A 21,507-nucleotide genomic window follows, 5' to 3' on the forward strand; every position below is an offset into this window, starting at 1 on the left:
TCCTCTTTGGCAATGTGTTTCGTTTTCAATTCTTCATTAATTGTGTGATTTCTTGATTCTTCAGTTCCAGTCTCCGCTTTTCCCGGAGGATTTAACCGTTTTGCAGTTCAGAGCAACTTTGACCTTTAGATCAAGGGTCAGCTTTATTTGCCACATACATTTACATGTATTAGGAATTTGCTGTGGTGTGATGGTGCAACATGCAACAAAAAAAAAGTTGAATCATTATAAAGAATTAAATAAAAATAAGTTAGGGGTTAAAGTACAGGTATGGAATAAAATGTGCATAAATACCAGCAAGTATTTACAATGTAAACAGAATTATAAAAGTTTACAGTGAACTGAAGTTAAAGGTAGAGGAGGTGGGAGGGTTTAATGAAAAAAATTGTTCAGATTAACTGCGTGGGATAAGAAACCTTAAAGTTGAGTGAAGTTTTTGTTTTAGCAACCCTATAGTGCTTCCAGAAGGGAAAAGGAAATTTGCTGAGTGGTAGTGGCAACAATGATTTTCCTGCCTGCTTCTTTGTCCTAGACAAATACAAGTCCTGCAGTAATGGTAGACTGCAGCCAGTGACCTTTTCTGCTGACCTGATTGCTGTAGTTTTTGTATATTGTGGGAGGAGGCTGCACCAAACCAGACAGTAATGGCTGATGTGAGGATGCTCTGTATGTATAATTGCACCAGTATATTCTGAAGAAGATGTTATTTTACCAGCTGCCACAAGAAGTACATTTCCTGTCGCGCCTTTTTGTTGAAGGAGATATGATTCTCCCACATGAGATCCTGCGAAACAGTGATGTCCAGGAAGCTGAATGTTGAAATAGTGCTAACCGTAGAGTTGTTGATGATGAGTGAGTGGAGAGCAGATACATTTCTCTTGAAGCCCAAATGTATCTCCACAGTTTTGAGGGCACTCAGCTCCAAGTTGTAGTGATTGCATCAGGACACTTGCTTGCATTGATGTATTATCGAGGAATACTGCATAATGATGTATAACCATCAATCCTTTCAGTCACTGCCCGAATTGTTGTAATCTTTGCCCAATTCAATAATAGCTGCTTTGAGACTGTGCTGTATATTCTCTTCCAGCATATGTCAAGCATTCTGGGGCATACTAATGTGCTAGGATAGGGGTTGGCAAATCCTTTTGATAGTGTGTTCCCAAGTTGGTGATAAACCTTTTAAAACTCTCATGTGTTTTGGTAATTTTGAGTAGAGATTATCATGGATTAATGAATTAGTAATAACAATTATGGACTTAAAAGAGGGTGAATCCTATTGCTTATTTAAATGTATTCATTGTTATACTATAAATTAATGTACAATCAGCCCTCCTTATCCGCGGGGGATTGGTTCTGAGACCCCCCACGGATACCAAAAAATGCAGATGTTCAATTTATTTAACCAGTAACAGAGCGGTGGTCTTTAGGACCCAGTGGAACCCCGGACTTTATTTAACATGTTCGGTGTGGTGGACATTAGGACCCGCCGTTGCAGCTCTGAATCCACAGTCTGTTCACAAAAATGATCACAATTGAAAATAAGGTGGAAATAATAAAGCGATCGGAAAGAGGTGAAACGCCATCGGTCATTGGAAAAGCGTTAGGCTACAGTCGGTCAACGATTGGAACAATTTTATTGGAGCATGTGAAAGGCCCTGATGTAAGTTACTATTATTACTAAGCAACGCAGTGGTTTAATTATTGAAATACATATGTTTCTTAAGTGTTTCATATGCATAGAAAGGTAAAATATGTACAATATACTAAGAAAAACGTTTGACTAACTGATGCTAAATAATACCGGATGTACCTGTTCCGACTTCAAATCTGACTTAAAGATGGACTCAGGACTGGAACTCATTCATAACCTGGGGACTGCCTGTACTTTTAAGTCAGTTCTAGATTACTTATAATACCTAATACAATGTAAATAGTTGTTATACTGTATTGTTTAGGGAATAATGACAAGAAAAAAATAGTCTGTACATGCTCAAACAGCGAGTGCTAGAGAGAGAACGTCTGAGTTTTCCCAATCTGCGGTTGGTTGAATCTGCGCATGCGGAATCCACGGATAAGGAGGGCTGACTGTATAACAGAGACAGATTTAAATAAATTAAACATTTTTGAAAACCAGGTCTGCAAGGATTTCAAAATGTAGCATCCAACGTTGTGTTCTCGCAACCATCTAGCTGGCTTGAGACATTTCTTGTCTCTCAGCTCTGGGTTGTGTAAAAAAAAATCATTTGCTGTTTTATTTGGCAGTAAGGATTATCTTTATGGGTGAGGTTTAAAGAATCAAAAAGAAACTGCATACCATGTGCCCCAAATTTTTTACAAGTGCCATCTTGGGCACCCATGCCAGAGGTTTGCCATGCCTAGGCAAGGGCATCTTATGATCATGAAGGTAGTTGTGCTGGATCATTTGAACAGCATAAGGTGGATAAAACACTGGGTTTGACATGATATATTCCAGGTTTCTAAAAGAGGCAAGAGAGGAGATTGCTGGGGCATTGACAAAGATCTTTATATCCTCATATCAGGCTAAGTCCTGGATGACAGAAGAGTAGCCAATGCTGTTCCTTTCTTCAAGAAACAAACATAAAGTTAGTCCTGGAACTTACAGGCAATAATCCTTACTTCATTGGTAGGGTAGCTGTTGGAGAGGATTCTTAAGGATAGAACTTACAAGCACATAGAAAGGCATGACCCAATTAGGGACAGCCAGGATGGCTTGTGCAGGTTAGCTGATGTCTAACAAACTTGATTGAGTTTTTTGAGTAGATGACAAAGATGATCGATGAGGGTAGGGTAATGGATGTTATCTACATGGACTTAGGTAAGGCATTTTACAAGGTCCTCATGGTAGGTTTATCTGGGAGATTAAGATGTATTTGATCCATGGTAACTTAGTAGTTTGGAATCAGAATTGGCTTACTCAAAGAAGACAAAGGGTAGTGCCTAAGGATGTTATTATGGTGTGAGTTCTGTGACCAGTGATGTTCTGCAAGGATCAGTATTGGGACCTCTGTTGTTAGTGATGTATGTGAATGGTGGGTGAAAATGTAGATGGGTGAGTTAGTAAGATTGCAGATGACAAAACAATTGGTGGGGTTGTGGATAGTGGAGTTTCTCAATGGATGCTACAGAATATTGATCAGTTACAGTCAAGGACAGAAAAATGGCAGATGAAGTTTAATCTGGCCAAGCGTGAGATATTGCACGTTGGAAAGTCATATGTAAGTGAAAGGTATGTCGTTAATAGCAAGATCCTAAATCATTTGATATACAGTGCAATCTTGGGATCTAAGCCTATAGCTCCTTGAAAGTGGCAATGCAAGTAGACAGAGTGGTATACAAGGTGTAATGTATAACTTCATTAGTCAAAGCATTGAGTATAAAAGTCAGGAAGTTGTGCTGAACTAGATAAAACTTTGGTCTGGCTGCACTTGAAGTATTATGTTCAATTCTGGTTGCCTCCATTACAGCGAGGATGTGCAAGCTTTGGGAAGGACATACAAGGGGTTAATCAGCATGCTGCCTGGATTAGAGAGTTTGTGTTATGAGGAGAAGTTGGAAAACTTGAGCTGTTTTCTCTGGAACGTTGGGGGCTAAGGGGAGATCTGACAGAAGTGTATAAAATTATGAGAACCATAGATTGGGTAGGCAGTAGGAATCTTCTCCCCAGAGTAGAAATGTCAATACTAAAGACATGCATTTAAGGCGAGAGAAGGGAAAATAAGGGAAATGTATATAATAGAGTTTTTTTACAAAGGGTGTGTTAGGTGTCTACAACAAGCAGCCAGGGGTAGGGGTAGTGGGGAGAGCAGATAAAATAATGGCATTTAAGAGGCTTTTAGATAAGACCATAGGACATATGAGCACAATTAAGCCATTTGGCTCATCGAATCCTGTTCGGCCATTCCATCATGGCTGACTACTATCCCTTTCAACCCCATTCTCCTACCTTCTCCCTGCAACCTTTGACATCCTGACTAATCGAAAAAATATCAACCTCTACTTTGAATATACTCAATGACTTTGTCTCCATAGCCATCCATGGCAATGAATACTGCAGATTCACCAGCCTCGAGCTAAAAAGTTCCTCCTCATCTCTGTTCTAAATGGACGTCCCTCTCTTCTGAGGCTGTGTCTTCTAGTCCTAGACTCACCCACTATAGAAAACATCCTCTTCACATCCACTCTATCTAGACCTTGCAATATTTGATAGGATTCAATGAGATTCTGCTGCGACCCCCTCCCCCCCCATTCTTCTGAACTCCATCGAGTACAGGCCAAGCCATCAAACTTTCCTCTTGCATTAACCCTTTCATTCTTGGAATCATTCTTGTGAACCTCCTTTGGACTCTTTCTAATGCCAGCACATCTTTTCTTAATTAAGAAATCCAAAAACTATTCTCAATTCTCCAAATATGGTCAGACAAATGTGTTGGAAAGCTTCAGCATTACATTCTTACTTTATATTCTAGTCCTCTCAAAATGAATACTAACATTACATTTGCCTTCCTTGCCACTGACTCAACCTGCAAGTTAATCTTTAGGGAAGCCTGTACAAGGACTCCAAAGTCTCTGTACACCTTGGATTTTTGAATTTTCTACCCACTTAGAAAATAGCCAAAACCTTTGTTCCTTCAAAGTGCATGCCTATACACTTACGACACTGTATTCCATCTGCCACTTCTTTGCCAGTTCTCTGTCCCAAGTCTTTCTGCAGACTTCATGCTTCTGTGACACCATTTGCCCCTCACATATCTTTGTATTGTCTGCAGACTTGTCCACAAAGACATCAATTCTGTCACTCAAATCATTGACATACTGTATAAAGTGAAAAGAAGTGGTCCCAATACTGACCTCTACAGAACAACACTAGAATAGGCAACCAACTAGAATAGGCGCCCTTTACTTCCACTATTTGCCTCCTGCTAGTCAGCCAGTCTTCTATCCATGCTAGTATTTTTCCTGTAACACCATGGGCTCTTGGCTCGTTAAGCAGCCTTGTGTGTGACACCTGTCAAAGGCTTTCTGAAAATCCAAGTACACAACATCCAATGACTCATGAGTAAACAGCAAATGGAGAGAAATGTGTTATATGCAGGCAGAAGAGAAGCAGGTTAATTCAGCATGTTTGGCACAGATGTCACAGGCTAAAGAACTGTGCAGTTCTAGCTCACCAATCCCTTTGGTGCCATGACACTGGCATTTTGTTGCTTAAGTTTTTAGCCCTTTACACTTTAAATTTTGGAGATATCTCAGCTGCGTGTAGATTATTTAAAAACCTTGTTCTGAGATGGATGTTACAAAATGGAGCATAACTGAGGTCACAGTGCTGTAGTTTCTCCCATGTACCAAAGGTGTGCCAGGAGGTTAACTGGCTACTGTAAATTATCCCCAATGTTGGTAAATGACAAAAGAATCACAGGGTATTTGATGGACATATGAGAGAGAGAATAGGTTGTAGGGCAACAGGTTTATAAGTAGAATAACACAGTTGAGATTGCTCAACCAGGAGCAAGTATGGACAAGATGGTCTGAATCGTCTTCTGATTTATAATAATAAAAGTCAAATATCTGAGCAGAGCAAGCTGTGCTATGTTGAGGAGCGGGAATGATTGACAGGACAGCTTGTGTAATGTGGTCATCTGTTCCCCTTCAAGGACTGAGAGGGTGTCTGGTTGCAAATTAATGAGACTTTTCAGCACTTTCTACGCATTCCTTTGAGAAGAAAATAAATTTGTGTAACTGGTCTGTTGTCTCACGTGGAGGGCAACTTGGCATAGTTCATGCCCTGTGATATTACTGGTCTGCTGCAAACTCCCAATCAGAATGTGTCACTTTTGATTTGAGATATCACAATGCCATTAGCAGTGATATTTTTATGGCCAGAAGCAGAAAATTCCCACTAGGGTTGCAACTCAGCATTGTATGTTATGACGGGAATCATTTATCAATGCTGTATCTTCTGACCTACTGAACTCACGGGGAAGGAAAATTCAAAACCATTCTCATGTCCCCGCTCTTGCCTTACGTTTGAACTACTGAGCAAAAAAGCATAATTTGAGCAACAGGCAATTTTTGTAGAATTTTTCATATATCCAAGGAAGTCTGTATGCAAATATATCAATAGGACAGGTTAATGAGATTGTATTGAAGGCTTGTAGCGGTATGCTACACGCAGCGCTAAAATTACGACATGGAGTCGGTAACTGCAGTCGAAGGAAAAAACTTTATTCGAAAACTTCAGCCTCACTTTTAAGCCTCTGTCAACCGGCCCCCCATGGCGCAGAGGCTCCAAAGCTCTGTGGTCGCAAACCCCCGTAGGCTATCTAATTGTGAGTCGGTTCGGATACGCTAGGAAATGAGTCGCCACAGGCTCACTGTCAGTAATTTGCATGGTTTAAACTGCTAGCTGTTTTTGTCCAGTTAGTCACCTGGGCATATACTCTATGTCACAACCCCTGCCCATTTATCTACTGCTATGAAAAGTTTTACTGTGTTTTTTTTGGGGGGGGGGAGATATTCATTGCCACTTGCATTTTCCAATTTTTGTGCAGTTTTACAAGATAAGTGACAAAAGTGTTAGTGACAAAATCATGAGGTGCTTTGATGAAGAGAAATTATATCCAGAAGTTTTGTTATAATTGCAAAAGAATTCTTGAGAAGGTGAGAAATAGTTTTTGCATTGGATAAATGTGGATAGGATTAGAGGATCAGGGGAAGAGAGGAGCAGCAGCTTTACAGTAAATTCCCTAGTGATAGCATATCAGAGGATCTGATATATTAATGCCAAGATATCGCCTGGGACCAACATGTAAGTGCCATCACAAGGCACAACTGTGTATCTACTTTCCTAGAAGTTTGTGTAGATTTGGCATGTCACCAAAAAGTTTGACAAACTTCTGTAGGTGCACAGTGAGGTGTATCCTAACTGGTTGCATTATGGCCTGGTATGGAAACACCAATGCCTAGGAATGGAAAAAACTACGGAAGGTGGTGGATACAACACGGTTCATCACAGGAAAGCCCTCGCCACCAATGAGTACATTTACCTGGAGCACTGCCACAAAAAGTTGCATCCATCATCGAAGACCCCACCATACAGGACATCTTCTCTCTACTGCCATTAGCCAGGAAGTACAGAAGCCTTAGGTCCCACATAATCAGGTTAGGAACAGATATTATGTTACCGCCATCAGCAGAACAACTCTAAACTGATTCTATGACCTCCAAACTCGCTTTCAAGAACTCTTTACAACTCATGTTCTCCGTGTTTTTTTTTATTAGTGTATTTTGTCTTTTGCATATTGGTTGTTTGTGAGTCTTTGTTTACATATAGTTTCTCATGTAGTGTAGGTATATATTTCTTTGTTTTTCCAGTAAATGCCTGCAAGAAAATGAAATTCTGGGTAGCACACGGTAACGTACTTATTTTGATAATTTACTTTGAACATGTCAGAAAGGTTTGTGGAAGTAGGTTCAGAGGTTCAAAAGGAAATTAGATACATTTTTGAAAAGGATAAAATTTGCAGGCAAAATAATTGAAATACTCTCTGGAATGGGATAGGATAGAATAGATAAGATGTGATGTGTCATATTTTAATTCTGGTCTCAACTAAAGAATAATACAACAATTTACTTAAAGGGTTCATTAGCAGATGAAAGAGATAAAAAGTTAATAAGTTCGTCTTATTGTTGGGTAGCATCTACATGTCTAACATTCATGCAGTCGGGGCTAAATACTGGAGCAGTCAATCTCACAGTAAACAGAACGCAGGGGTTCAAGGAGGATGCTCATCACTACCTTCTCAATGACTAATAGAGAAGGAGAATATATGATAACTCTGCCAGCAAAACCTGTATACTTACAAAGTGATTAAGAGGTCATTCTGCATTTGGACTCCCAAATGTAGAGGCAGTGATATTGTAAATAGTAAAATTAGAATGAAAGCAATGCTTCACCTGAAAACTTTGTTTGGGTTTCAGTATGGTGGGGTAAGAGGAAAGATGTTGTGCATGTTTCGCAGGGTGATATTGTTAGAAGAACATAGGAACTGATAGGAAAGGGGTGATAGAGGAATGGACAAGGTGCTGTGAGCAGTTCCTTTACGAACATGAAAAGAAGGTGGAGGTGGTTTTCTCACTGGTCTGTTCCTAGTTACAGAGCTACAGGGAAATAAGGTGAATGCTCCTGGGAGTTAACATAGACCTGATGGGCTAAATGGCCTTCCATTTTTGTATTATAAGTAACTAACTGATTTAAATCTGAGCAAACCAAACTGTGTCAGGATGAATAGAGTCAAATTTATTGAAAGGATAAGTGAAACAAATTCATTGCCCTCTCTCAGGCCAATATGTACAATGTTGAGCCCTGATTAATCTTAGTTACATTAGACAAGCCACATCCTTACATATTTGGCACCAGTCTTCTGAAACACTCTTCCTAGCTCTGTTTCATGGGAGAGATCTCCAAAGAAAAATAGGTTTCAAAATGTTCTCAAAGGTTTATTGATGAAGTCCCATTGTCCTGGAAATCTTTGGCCCATGACTGCTGAAAGTGGAACAAAAGCATTTGGAATGGTGTAGAGACTCCTGAGTTCTTTCATTGGCCATATAGTGTTAGTGATGGAAGAAGTGCACCACCTCACAAACTGTCCACCCCACCTCCATCACTTTCTCTTTGAGACACCCTATGTCCTATCTGTGGAAGAGTCTACATTTCTCACACTGGCCTTATTAGATGCTTCAGACTTCTCAAAACTGGAATGGAAGTTTTGATTCCACACAACCAGCTAAGGAGGACTGGGCTAATCCTAGAGCCGTAGCTGAATGAAATACTGTCCTCTGTGAGCAAGTACCACAATGTGAAAGAACAAAGGAAGACTGTGGTTCTTGTCTGAAGTGTTTTGAATAGTGGTTGGTGACAAATACTACTGCAGATGCAAAAATGTAAATATATTCCTCACTATCTTCAGCTATTCTTACTTCTCAGAAATACAATTGTACCATTATATGGCTGGCTCTGTCTTACAGAAGTTAGTGAGAACCCATTCTCACTGCAGAACCCTTTCAGGTTTTACTGACAACACCAAGAGGAAGAGGAAATCTTATGAATAACAGCACCTCAGTGAAGCATCTGCAGAGCTCCAGTAATCTTGGGAAATTTCTCTATGATGCCCCCCCCCCAAGGATCAGTTTGCCTCTGGTCTATGAGGGGTGGTTTTTCAGAAAACCCGTGACCCAGGAGGATTTACTGTAAGTTTGATGCTAGCCTGTGATATTTCACTGGCGTATGAACTTTCTGCAGACATCCTGAGGAGTTAGCATACCATTCCGTCTCAGCTAGAGGTGATGTGCAAAAAGTTCCGCACAACAACAGGAGGCAACGTGAGTACCAAAACATGAGGTGGGTCTCCTCTAAGCCAGAGGAAGAGCATTTTGGGTTACTAACTATTTAACAGCTCAAATGAGTAGAGGTGGAATTAACTCCAGATGAACCTGGCAGGAAAATGGGTGAGGGCACAGCTGGAACTGCAGAGAGGGGGATAGTTCATGATTTCTGACATCTATAATGTTTATGGATTCCTGGACATAAGACACCTTTTACTTGCACAGTACATTCACGTTCACATGGACCACCCCTGCCTTTGACGAGTTCAAACACTGTGACCTGATGTTCTTCGTGATCAAGTAGTTACATAGGTGGCTTTGCTGCTACTTGTGAGGCTGCATGAGAACCAGGCCCACAGGCTAACAAACATCTAGTCTCAGCAGTAATTATTACTCCTGAAAAAAGATACTCCCTGCAGCAACAGAAGGCATGAGAGAGGCCTGACCTTTAAATTGGATGCATCTGTTTGTGTTTGGTTAGTTGACAACAAGTTCTAATAAATGAGCAAAGTAATCCCCTGAATGTGTTCTGGGGTTGATCAGGCTGCTTCAACACAGTATCTGTGCTGGGGAGTACAGGCAGTCCCCAGGTTACGTACAAGTTCTGTTCCTGAGTCCATCTTTAAATCAGATTTGTATGTAAGTAAGAACAAGTACATCCAGTATTATTTAGCATCAGTTAGTCAAACGTTTGCCTTAGTATATATTTCACCTTTCTATGCGTATAAAACACTTAAGAAACGTATGTATTCCAATAATTAAACCACTGCGTTGCTTAATAATAATTGTAGCTTTCATCGGGGCAGCGCCTTTCACAAGGTCCGTTATTCTCACTTTATCCATTATCCTTTAAAATTGTTCGGATTGTTGACCGACTGTAGCCTAACGCTTTTCCAATGACCAATGGCGTTTCACCTCTTTCCAAATGCTTAATTATTTTCAATCGCGATTGCTTCCCGTCAAAGGAACAGAAACACTGCAGGCAGCGGGTCCTGAGCAGCGCCGGCTCCCGAGGTCCGCTGGGTCCTAAGAACAACAGCACTGAATTCCCTGGGTGCTAAACTGCACCACACTGAGACAGGTTAAATGGGACAAGTGGGGGCTGTGCTGGGTTTGGGTATTTGATCCTCCACAATAATCCACGTGGGAATTTAAACTGGAGGTGGCAGTGTTTTTTACGAGGTCAAGTTGCAAGCTCGACATCAACCCAGCAGGGATGGTACGGGAGTCACTGGATCGACATCAGCCCAGCACAGGAGCGGTCTGTCACTGGTTTGAACTCGGAAACCTCCGTTCTCCAGCCCGGCGCTGATCCCACGGCGCCACCAGCTGACCGGACGGAACAGAGGGGGTGGGGTCAGAGTGAATCTTACTAAGAAAAATTTAAGCCAAATACAAAGTTAAATGCTCAACACAGTGTCAACGGCAACGACTTAAAATGGCGGGCGGCGTCGCGATCCGACTTAAAATGGCATACGGCATCGCAATCTGACTGAAAATGGCAGACGATGTTCTCCTTCCCCGGTTCATAAGTATGAGTTGTCTGTAATTCAGACGTTCGTAACTCGGCAACTACCTGTAGTAACCTGCATACTCTCATTAAGGGAAGTTTAATGGAGAAGTGTAGTATATTATGGTGTAGAATTCAAATTCACAGGTACTTAAGAAGCTGCAGAGAGTAGTGAACTCTGCCCAATACATCATGGACACATCTCTTCCCACCATTGATCGTATGTACAGGAGGTGCTGCCCTGGGAAGAACTTTTCACAGCTATCACTGGACATGAGGTACTGAAACCTGAAGCCCCACACTAGCTGTTTCAAGAACTGCTGCTTTCCTTGAACTTGTCAAAAACACACATCATTACAGTTTAGCAACACTATGACCATTTTGATCATTTTGCAATGAAGTGGTCTATGCTTTTTTTGCTACATTTGTGTTCTATGTAATCATTCTGTTTATGTTTAAAATTGCTTTTTCTTGTAAATGTTGTTTTTATGGTGTTATGTGCATGTAATGCTGCTGCAACTAAGTTTTTCATTGCACCTGTGCATACATGTACATGTGCCTATAACAATAAACTTGACTTTGCCTTTGACTTTGGTGGGATTGTCTGCCTTGGGTTGCCATAACACTGGCGTATGAACGGTAAGTTCATACTTGCCGTTGAGAAATAGGAATAAATCTGTCTGCACGTGGCTTGATATCCCTCTAGTTATTGTAATAAAAGTTATTGCACTGTTCATTTTCAAATCATTCAAATCAATCATTGTATTCTCCCCTTCCTCAGCTTATGGACTATATCACTTCATTGAGCTCCTAGGGTAGGTAGTTCAGTGAATGGGATTGACTGCCCTTTTGACATCAATGGATCTGGGGTTGAGAGGGTGAACAGCTTTAAGTTCCTTGGCATAAACATCACCGAGGATCTCACGTGGTCTGTACATACCGGCTGTGTGGTGAAAAAAGCACAACAGCACCTCTTTCACCTCGGATGGTTGAAGAAGTTTGGTATGGGCCCCCAAATCCAAAGAACATTTTACAGGGGCACATTTGAGAGCATCCTGACTGGCTGCATCACTGCCTGGTATGAGAACTGTACTTCCCTCAATCGCAGGACTCTACAGAGAGTGCTGCGGACAGCCCAGTGCATCTGTAGATGTGAACTTCCCACTATTCAGGACATTTACAAAGACATCATCATCATTAGGTCGCATCTGGAATTTCCAGTTGGCGAACGATTTCCCTCCACACCACTCTGTCCGACACTTGCCGTTACTGTCGTTGTTTTGATCCTTTATTGAGACTGACATATTGGGAAATCATGTACTTGGCAGGTTATAGCAGTGGTTTGACTTTGCCTTCTGCTAGGTGAGTTTAAGGAGATTACCACCTCTCTTACAAAGACAGGTGTATAAAAAGGGCTCGAAGGATCATTGGGGACCCGAGTCACCCCAACCACAAATTGTTCCAGTTGCTACCATCCGGGAAACAGTACAGCACCATAAAAGCCAGGACCAACTCATGTTGATACAATTGTATTTCTATGTTATATTGACTGTCCTGTTTTACATACTATTTATTATAAATTACAATAAATTGCACATTGGACATGCAGACATAAAGATTGTTACTACTCATGTATGCGAAGGATGTAAGTAATAAAGTCTATTCAATTCAAGCAGATATCTCCATGGCATGGACACCATTGTTGAGGCAGTCTATATTTTTCTCAGTGAAAATCCTAGGGTTCTTTGCCTTAAACAAAGGGCATTTTAAAAAAACCAGTTTATCGTCATGTTATTGATAGCAATATCCTGAGATACTGAATATGCCTATTTACTTGATCCACAGGCTGTATTACTGAGCATAAAGCTGAATCTGCAGTTGCAGTTGGACATAGAGGAGGTAAGTAGGTCTCTGGAGTCACATTGGGAAATGGAGGAGTTAGTAGGAAAACAATGTAACTCCTTTGCAGATTCATATAACTATTGATTCATCTGGTCTTGAAGACTTGTAGGAAGAAAAGAGCATTTCCACTTGTGCACTGTTGTGTTTATGACTTCAGTCCAGTGCAGAAAGAATTGCATTTATAGAGGAGATAAGAAATGTTGCTTGTTCTTGCTTTAATTGCCATTTGGTATGTTTCCAGTTTAATGCCTTTTCATCTGTAGAGGTAAAACTTGTTATTTGATGTTTCAGATCAAGGCCCTGCATCAGGCTAAGGAGGGAAGAGGAAAGATTGCCTGTATGTAGTAGAAATAAATGGGTGTGGTATAGAGTTATTAGGTAATAGCAGGAACCAGATGGTTAGCTGAAACTGGAAAATTCAGTATTCATATCATTGGGTTGTAAGCTTTCCAAGAGGTGTTTGGCCTCTCGGTAGCAAAGTTGAGAGTGAGGACAAACAGGTGGAGTGGGAAAGAGAGTTCAAATGATTTAAAGCCAGAAGCTAGAGTTAGCCATTACACTGTGGTCCTGTTATTCTGTCTTTGCTCTTCTATTATCACTTCCACCCTCTTCTTGCTCTCCCGTCTTACCTTCAGTTTCTATTGTCTACAGTTCTGTCACTGTGTCTTTCTTCTGTCCTCCCATGCTTCTCTTCCTGAGAATCAAAAAGCTGATGATGGTAAAATGTACAATAAAACACAGTACTTGACATGTGCAAAAGTGGTAGCATCTGTGGTGAAGGTGACATAATGGTGCAGGCAATGGAACTGCTGTCTTACAGCTCCAGAGACCTAGGTTCCATCCTGAACTCCATTGCAATCTATGTGGAGTTTGCATAAATTCCTGTAACCATATGAGTTTCCCCTGAGTATTCTGGTTTCATCCCACATCCCAAAAACATAGGGGTTGGTAGGTTTATTGAACATTGTGGTAAGCTGCCTCTAATGTATAGGTGAGTGGTGGAATCTTGGTGTAATAGATTGGAATGTAGGGAAAATAAAAGAGATTAGAGTAGAGCTAGTGTAAAAACACTTGCTTGTTACTGAAATCAGTAGCCAATTTTTCTGTTGCAACTTTTGATGACTGTATGACTAGGAGAAACTGAGATGCAGGTCAATAACTTCAGAATTGTGATTTTCTCTTTGTCAGTATACTGACACAGAGAAAATCACAATTCTGAAGTTATTGACTTTGTTGCTGTCCCTCCAGCATCCTTTTCTTCATTACTTCTTCTACACCTAAAATCCCTTCTCTCATTCCAATGAATTCCAGCAGATTTTGTACTTTGTGGCCAGGTGGTTCTGCCTAGAGAGTGTAATAAATACTTAATTCTTTCCTTCCCAGTTCATGTTAGCTCCTTGTGCCTAAATAAATTTATAGTTCTCTAATATTTCAATTGTTACTCAATCTGTGAACGTATTCTCAATTTGAGTTGTTTTGTCTGGTACAGATGTGTATTCCCCTGCTCCTTCAGGATGATATGAGCCTGGTGGAGGCATATGTTGACAACTATCCAGAGCTACAGAAGCGTTTGCTACAAGTGCTGGATTCGTTGTGTCGCTCGTCCGATAGCACAGAAAACATACGAAGGTACTCCTCCGGAGTCATCACCGAAACATATTCAACAACTGTACGGCTTGGCTGAGTGGGAGAATGTAGTTGGACAGGCAGTAGGTTATGCTATGGGTGCATTTCTCAGGCAGAATGGCACAAGGACGCGTGACTAAAGAGTGTTTCTGTAGTATAAATGGTGGCTTCAGATAGGGTCATTCCCTTTTATCAGCAAGTTCTTTGAGAAGTGAGCATGCTTACAACCTGCACTTGCATGAACTACAGCTGATGACTGCATTGCCTCTATATTTAAATACTGTGCTTCTTGCACAAAGACATAGAAACAGGCAGCAGAGCAAGATACTAGTGAATTTCATCTTGATTGCAGATGGTAGAGAATGGAACAGGGTCTGGGTTTGGGGGAGGGAGGGCAGAGAGTGGCAACAGAGAGGAGGAAGGTGAGGAAAGGGTCATGGTGGGAGGCAATGGAGAGGAAGGGGCACAGAGTGACAAATGGCAGAGGGGCGCAGAGAGTGGTGGCGGAGAGAAGGGAGGTGAGGAGAAGGTGCAGAGAATGGCAGCTGATAGGAGGGGGACAGTGGAGGCGGAGAGGAGGGAAGTGCAAAGAGTGGCAGCAGAGGGGATGTGTTTGTGGAGAGGAGGGGAAAGCTGTTAGAAAACATTGGCTAGTGTCTTCCACGGTGAAGGCCGACACAAAATACTACTTCAGTTCATCCGCCATTTCTTTGTCCCTCATTATTACCTCTCCAGTGTCATTTTCCATGTCAAATATTTACTCTCCCCTCTCTTTGTTATCTCTGAAAAAATTTGGGTATCCTTTTTTATAGTATTGGCCTGCTTACCTTCAATATTGCATCTTTTTTCTCCTTACCGCATTTTTAGTTGCTTTCTGTTGGTTTTTAAAAGCCTCGCAATACTTCAACTTCCCATTGATTTTTTTTCTGCAAAATTATATGCTCTCTCTTGCTTTTATGCTATCTTTGACTTTCTTTGTCAGCCATGGTTGTGTTTAGAATACTACTTCATCTTTGGGATGTGCCTTCAAATTGCACTCCCCAGAAACTCCAGTCATCCCTGCTGTTCTATCATCATCCCTGCTAGTGATCTCTTTCAATCAAGTTTGGCCAGTTCTTCTCTCATACCTATTTAATTCCCTTTACTCCACTGTAATACTGATACATCTGACTTTAGCTTCTCCCTCTCAATCTGCATATTATGGTTGCTGCGTCTTAAGGGTTTCTTTACTTGCAGCTCTGCAGATGAAAGGCCTGGCAATCTACTTCCATATTTTGCCACAAAAACCCTATAAACGACCACAGGGTCGCCATGAGTCAGAAAGTGACTCAACGGCACTCAACAGAAACAATCTTAAGCTCCCTGATCTAATCCAGTTCATTACACAACACCCAACCTAGAATTGCCTTTTCCCCAGTGGGCTCAACTACAAGCTGCTCTAAAAAGCCATCTCCTTGGCATTCTACAAATTCCATCTCTTGAGATCCTGCACCAACCAATCTATTTGTACATTGGAATTCCCATGACTATTGTAACATTGCCCTTTTTATATGCCTTTTTTTCTCCTGTTGTAATTTTCACCCCACATCCTGGCTACTGTTCAGAGACCTGTATATAACTCCCATCAGGGTCTTTTTACCCTAGCAGTTTCTTAATTCTACGCACAAGGATTCTACGTCGTCTAATCCTATGTCACCTCTTTCTAAGGATTTGATTTCATTTTTTACCAACAGTCACCCCACCCCCTCCTCCTACTTACCTGTCTTTTCGAAACAAAAGCTTGGATCCTTGGATGTTCAGCTCCTAACTGTGATCTTCTTTCAGCCGCAACTCAGTGATACCCACATCATTCCTGCCAAACTCTATACTGTATTGCAAAATTGCCTACATTATTCTACATACTACATACATTCAAATCTAACACCTTCAGTCCTGTATTCATCACCCTTTTCAATTTTGCTCCCACGTTACACTTCAACTTATTTTACTGACTGCAATTTTACCCTATCATCTGCCTGTCCTTTCTCACCATCTCATTCCACACCACCTCAGCTTGTAAATTGAACTGAATTGACTTTATTTCTTACATCCTTCACATACATGAGGAGTAAAAATCTTTTCATTTACGTCTCCATCTAAATGCGCAATGTGCAATTTATAGTACAAACTTCATTTCCAGAAAAGTTGGGATGTTTTCCAAAATGCAATAAAAACAAAACTCTGTGATATGTTAATTCACGTGAACCTTTCTTTAACTGACAAAAGTACAAAGAAAAGATTTTCAATAGTTTTACTGACCAACTTAATTGTATTTTGTAAATATACTCAAATTTAGAATTTGATGGCTGCAACACATTCAACAAAAGTTGGGACAGAGGCATGTTTACCATTGTGTTACATCACCTTTCCTTTTAATAACACTTTTTAATCGTTTTGGAACTGAGGATACTAATTGTAGTAGATTTGCAATTGGAAATTTTGTCCATTCTTGCTTGATATAAAACTTCAGCTGCTCAACAGTCCGTGGTCTCCATTGTCTGATTCTCCTCTTCATGATGCGCCATACATTTTCAATAGGAGATAGATCTGGACTGGCAGCAGGCCAGTCAAGTACACACACTCTGTGTCTACAAAGCGACGCTGTTGTAGCCCGTGCAGAATGTGGTCTGGCATTGTCCTGCTGAAATAAGCATGGGCGTCCCGGGAAGAGACGTCGCCTTGATGGCAACATATGTCTCTCTAAAATCCTAATATACGCCTCAGAGTCAATGGTACCTTCACATACATGCAACTCACCCATACCGTGGGCACTGATGCACCCCCATACCATCACAGATGCTGGCTTTTGCATCTTTCGCTGATAACAATCAGGATGGTCATTTTCATCTTTGGCACGGAGAACTCGACGCCCGTTTTTTCTGAAAACTAGCTGAAATGTGGACTCATCTGACCACAGCAGGTTCCACAGTCTTTCGGTCCATCTGAGATGAGCTTGGGCCCAGAGAACTCGCCGGTGTTTCTGCATGGAGTTGATGTATGGCTTCCTCCTTGCATAATACAGTTTCAAGTTGCATTTCTGGATGCAGCGACGGACTGTGTTAAGTGACAATGGTTTTCCGAAGTATTCCCGAGCCCAGGTGGCTATAATTGTCACAGTAGCATGACGGTTTCTTAGGCAGTGCCGCCTGAGAGCTCGAAGATCACATGCATTCAACAGTGGTTTCCGACCTTGCCCTTTACGCACTGAGATGTCTCTGAATTCTCTAAATCTTTTCACAATATTATGTACTGTAGATGTTGAAAGACCTAAATTCTCTGCAATCTTGCATTGGGAAATGTTCCTTTTGTACTGACTAACAATTCTCTCTCAAACTTTGGCACAAAGGGGTGAGCCACGATCCATCCTTGCTTGCAAAGACTGAGCCTTTGATGGATGCTACTTTTTTACCCAGTCATGATACCTCACCTGCTACCAATTAGCCTGCTTAATGTGGAGTCTTCCAAACCGGTGTTACTTGAATATTCTGTGCACTTTTCAATTTTATTTTAACTCTGTCCCAACTTTTGTTGAATGTGTTGCAGCCATCAAATTCTAAATTTGTATATTTACAAAATACAATTAAGTTGGTCAGGAAAACTATTGAAAATCTTTTCATTGTACTTTTGTCAGTTAAATAAAGGTTCACTTGAATTAACATATCACAGATTTTTGTTTTTATTGCATTTTGGAAAATATCCCAACTTTTCTGGAAATGGGGTTTGTAATTTGCAATAGATAGTATGTACAACAGGGCAGTCAGCATTAGCGTAGAAATACAATTGTATCAGCGTGAATTAATCAGTTTGGTAGCCTAATGGAAGAATATGTCCCAGAGCCTGTGGTGCTGACTTTTATGCTGCGGTACCATTTCCCTGATGGTAACAGCTGGAACAGATTGCGGTTGGAGTGATTTGGGTCCCCAATGATTCTTCAGGCCCTCTTTGCACACCTGTTTATGTAGATACCCTGAATAGTGGGAAATTCACATCTACAGATGCGTTGGGTTGTCCATACCACCCTCTGCAGAGTCCTGTGATGAAGGGAAGTATAGTTCCCATACCAGGCAGTGATGCAGCCAGTCAGGATGCTCTTAATTGTGCTCCTGTAGAAAGTCCTTAGGATTTGGGGACTCATGCAAAACTTCTTCAACTGCCTGAGGAACTTAAACCAGCTGCCCCATCTTTAGTGCTTTCACTCCCATCCCCCTGCCAAGTTAGTTTAAACCCTCCCCCAAGAGCTGTAGCAAACTTATCCGCGGGGATGTTGGTCCCTTTAATATTTAGGTGTAACATGTCCCCTTTATACTTTCTCCAAAAGAGAACCCAATGATCCAGAAATCTGAAACCCTGCCCCCTTCATCAATTACTCAGCCACACATTCATCTGCCAAACACTCCTGTTCTTACCCACACTGGCACATGGTACAAGCCTCAATCCAGAGATTACTATGTTTTTCAGCTTTCTTCCTAACTCACTAAATCCCCTCTTCTGTGCCTCCTCGCTTTTCCTACTTGTGTTGTTATTATCAATATGTACCACGACTCCCAGCTGCTCGTTCTTCCCCTCTAGAATGCTGTGGATTCAGTCCGAGACCTCCCTGTCTCTGGCTCTGGGCATACCATTCAGGTGTCTCTGACACGTCCACTGAATCTGTTGTCTGCTTCTCTAAGTATGGAATTCCCTATCACTACTGCACTTCCCTTCTGCCCCCTCCTATTCTGAGCCGTAGAGCCAGACTGTGCCAAAGACCAGACCGTTATTGATTTCCCCTTGCTAGGTCATTCACCGTTCCCTCCCAACAGCATCCAAAGTGGTATACCTGTTGTTGAGGGAAATGGCCATAAGGATACTCTGCACTGGCTGCTTATCCTTTTCTCCAGCCCCCCCAACCTGCGGCCACCCAGTTACCTGTCCTGTACCTTGGGAGTAACTTCCTCCCTGTATGTCCTGTTGATCAACTTCTCATGCTTCCAAATGATCCAGAGTTCATCCAGTTCCAGCTCCAATTCCTTAACACAGTCTGAAAGAAGCTGCGGCAGGATGCACTTTTTTTGCAGGTGTAGTTGTCAGGGGCACTGGAGGTCCCTGCCTTCCCATATTCCGCAAGAGGAATATTCCACTTTACTGCTTGACGTCCCCAGTGCTCTAACTCTGCATTAAGAAAGGAAGAAGGAAAAATTAAATGAAAAAACCTCACCTACAGACTTCTTGCCAAAGGCTGAGCTTCCCACTCTAACGCTGGTCCACTCCCACAATGTCCTCTCCCCTTAAGCTTAACTTCTTTTCATTGACCTTTGTCAAGTACCAAATTATGCACAATCTAACCTCTCCACTGGAACTGTGGTGTGCAGAACAGGGACAGGGCCTGATTAGACACTTGTGCCATATGGAATATATACATTCAAAAGAAAGCTGGAGAATGCAAGATATTATTTACTGTGGAGGGATGTGATGTTGTACTATAATAAAATATAAGAAATGGATATAAAAGTAGGTTTACAGCCCTTAAGACCTTCCACCATTTAATCAGACAGTGACTGATTTTCTCACTTAGATTTACTTTCCCTTCCAATTTACATATCCTTTGATGCTTTAATTATGCTGTATCTCAGACCAACATCTTGGGGTTCAATAACCAACCTCTTTTCCTGAGACCCTATCCTCAAATTCTGTTTCCCCAAGAAAGCAGCTTCTCGGCATCCACCTTACAATGTCTCAGTGAAATCACCTCTCATTCTTCTGGAATTTGGTGAAGGTAGGGCACTCCTGTACAGTTGATCCTCATTAAACAGGGACTATAGGTCATGGATCAATCTCTCAGCTGCTTCCAAGGTTGAAGTGGTGCCTGGCATGGGATTATAGTTGCGTTATAAAGAGAGACTGGATAGAATGAGTTGGTTTTCCTGGGAGCAGAAGAGGCTGAGAGAGGCTTAGATAGGATATCCTGATGGTAAAAAAAATGTGATGGGTGAGAGAGTTAATAGGTTTGAAGAAGAAATTTTTCACCAAGTAGGTAATTACAATTATATCACTAGAGTGGATGGATGTTGGTACTGTCATAATTGAGTATGTCGACAAGTACATGAACCACCCAGTAGGCTGTGGAGCAAGTACTAGTACATGGGATTAGGATAGATAAGTACTTTATGGTACCAAGGATATTGGAGGGGGAACAAAGGACCTATTCTGCAGCTATGGCAAGTTAATACTTTTTTAGGCACAGAAAGCAGGACTGAACATGTTATTCCAGCTTGTATCCCCAAAACTTAGCACAGTTCCCCAACCTCCTTGCAGTAAAGGCAAACAGCATCTGTGTATTTTCTTCCTGTGTGATAAGCCTATATTCTAAAAGCATCTGCTATTTTGTCAGTAATTTAAAAGCATTCTGTTTTTCTCATCATTCTGCAAAATTGAAGAATCTTGTGTTTATCCACACTAAGCTGTATCTACCATCTAATTATTTATTTAATTAACCTGTTTTGATTATTCTGCAGGCACTTTGCTTTCTTTTCATTGTTGACTTTCCCACTGGCTTTACATCATCAACAAATTTAGATGTACTTTGCTGCATTTTTAGATGAGCCATAAAAAGCTTTTGCAAATAACTGAGGGCCCAGCACCATTCCCTCTGGATCCATAGTTGTAATAGCCTGTCAACTAGAACAAGTCATAGTTATTTCTATTCTTTATTTGCTAGCTTTGCATCAATCTTTTCAGCGTGCTGTTACCCTAACCTATGTGCTCTCTTCATGTATTCCAAATGTATTTTGAAAATCCACTTGTATTTCATCTGTTTGCCATTTCCACCTATGAATTACAAACACCATTAAATCTGTCAAACACAATTTCCATGTTAACTATGCCTAATCATATTACGTTTCTCTTTGCATCTTTTTGTGCATTCCAAGAATTTGCAACTTATGTTAAGTGAACTGATCCATGCTCCCTATTTTGTTTCTGCTCCCTTTCTTGGCTGTTTTACATTTGACAATCTACTGTTTTCAAATGCCTTCATTGCGTCTTCA

At 41.2% G+C, this 21,507-nt stretch overlaps 1 protein-coding gene and 1 long non-coding RNA gene across 6 annotated transcripts in view; one reads left to right on the forward strand and one right to left on the reverse strand.

Moving 5' to 3' along the window:
- The window catches only part of exd3 (exonuclease 3'-5' domain containing 3), a 170,107-nt gene that overhangs the window by 40,292 nt on the left and 108,308 nt on the right, over window positions 1-21,507 (forward strand). For all 5 annotated transcript variants that reach the window (XM_059994439.1, XM_059994441.1, XM_059994443.1 and 2 more), the window contains 2 exons: window positions 12,761-12,814; window positions 14,307-14,446. In XM_059994439.1, coding sequence (XP_059850422.1) covers window positions 12,761-12,814; window positions 14,307-14,446 — 194 coding nt within the window. The remainder of the gene's footprint in view (window positions 1-12,760; window positions 12,815-14,306; window positions 14,447-21,507) is intronic.
- Window positions 25-19,542, reverse strand: LOC132407648 (uncharacterized). Its single transcript, XR_009516548.1, has 3 exons — window positions 19,402-19,542; window positions 13,447-13,511; window positions 25-180 (listed from the first exon to the last, which is right to left on the reverse strand). It is a non-coding gene; the product is annotated as an uncharacterized LOC132407648 (long non-coding RNA).

This window comes from Hypanus sabinus, chromosome 18, assembly GCF_030144855.1.
Source record: "Hypanus sabinus isolate sHypSab1 chromosome 18, sHypSab1.hap1, whole genome shotgun sequence".
NCBI classification, from domain to species: domain Eukaryota; kingdom Metazoa; phylum Chordata; class Chondrichthyes; order Myliobatiformes; family Dasyatidae; genus Hypanus; species Hypanus sabinus.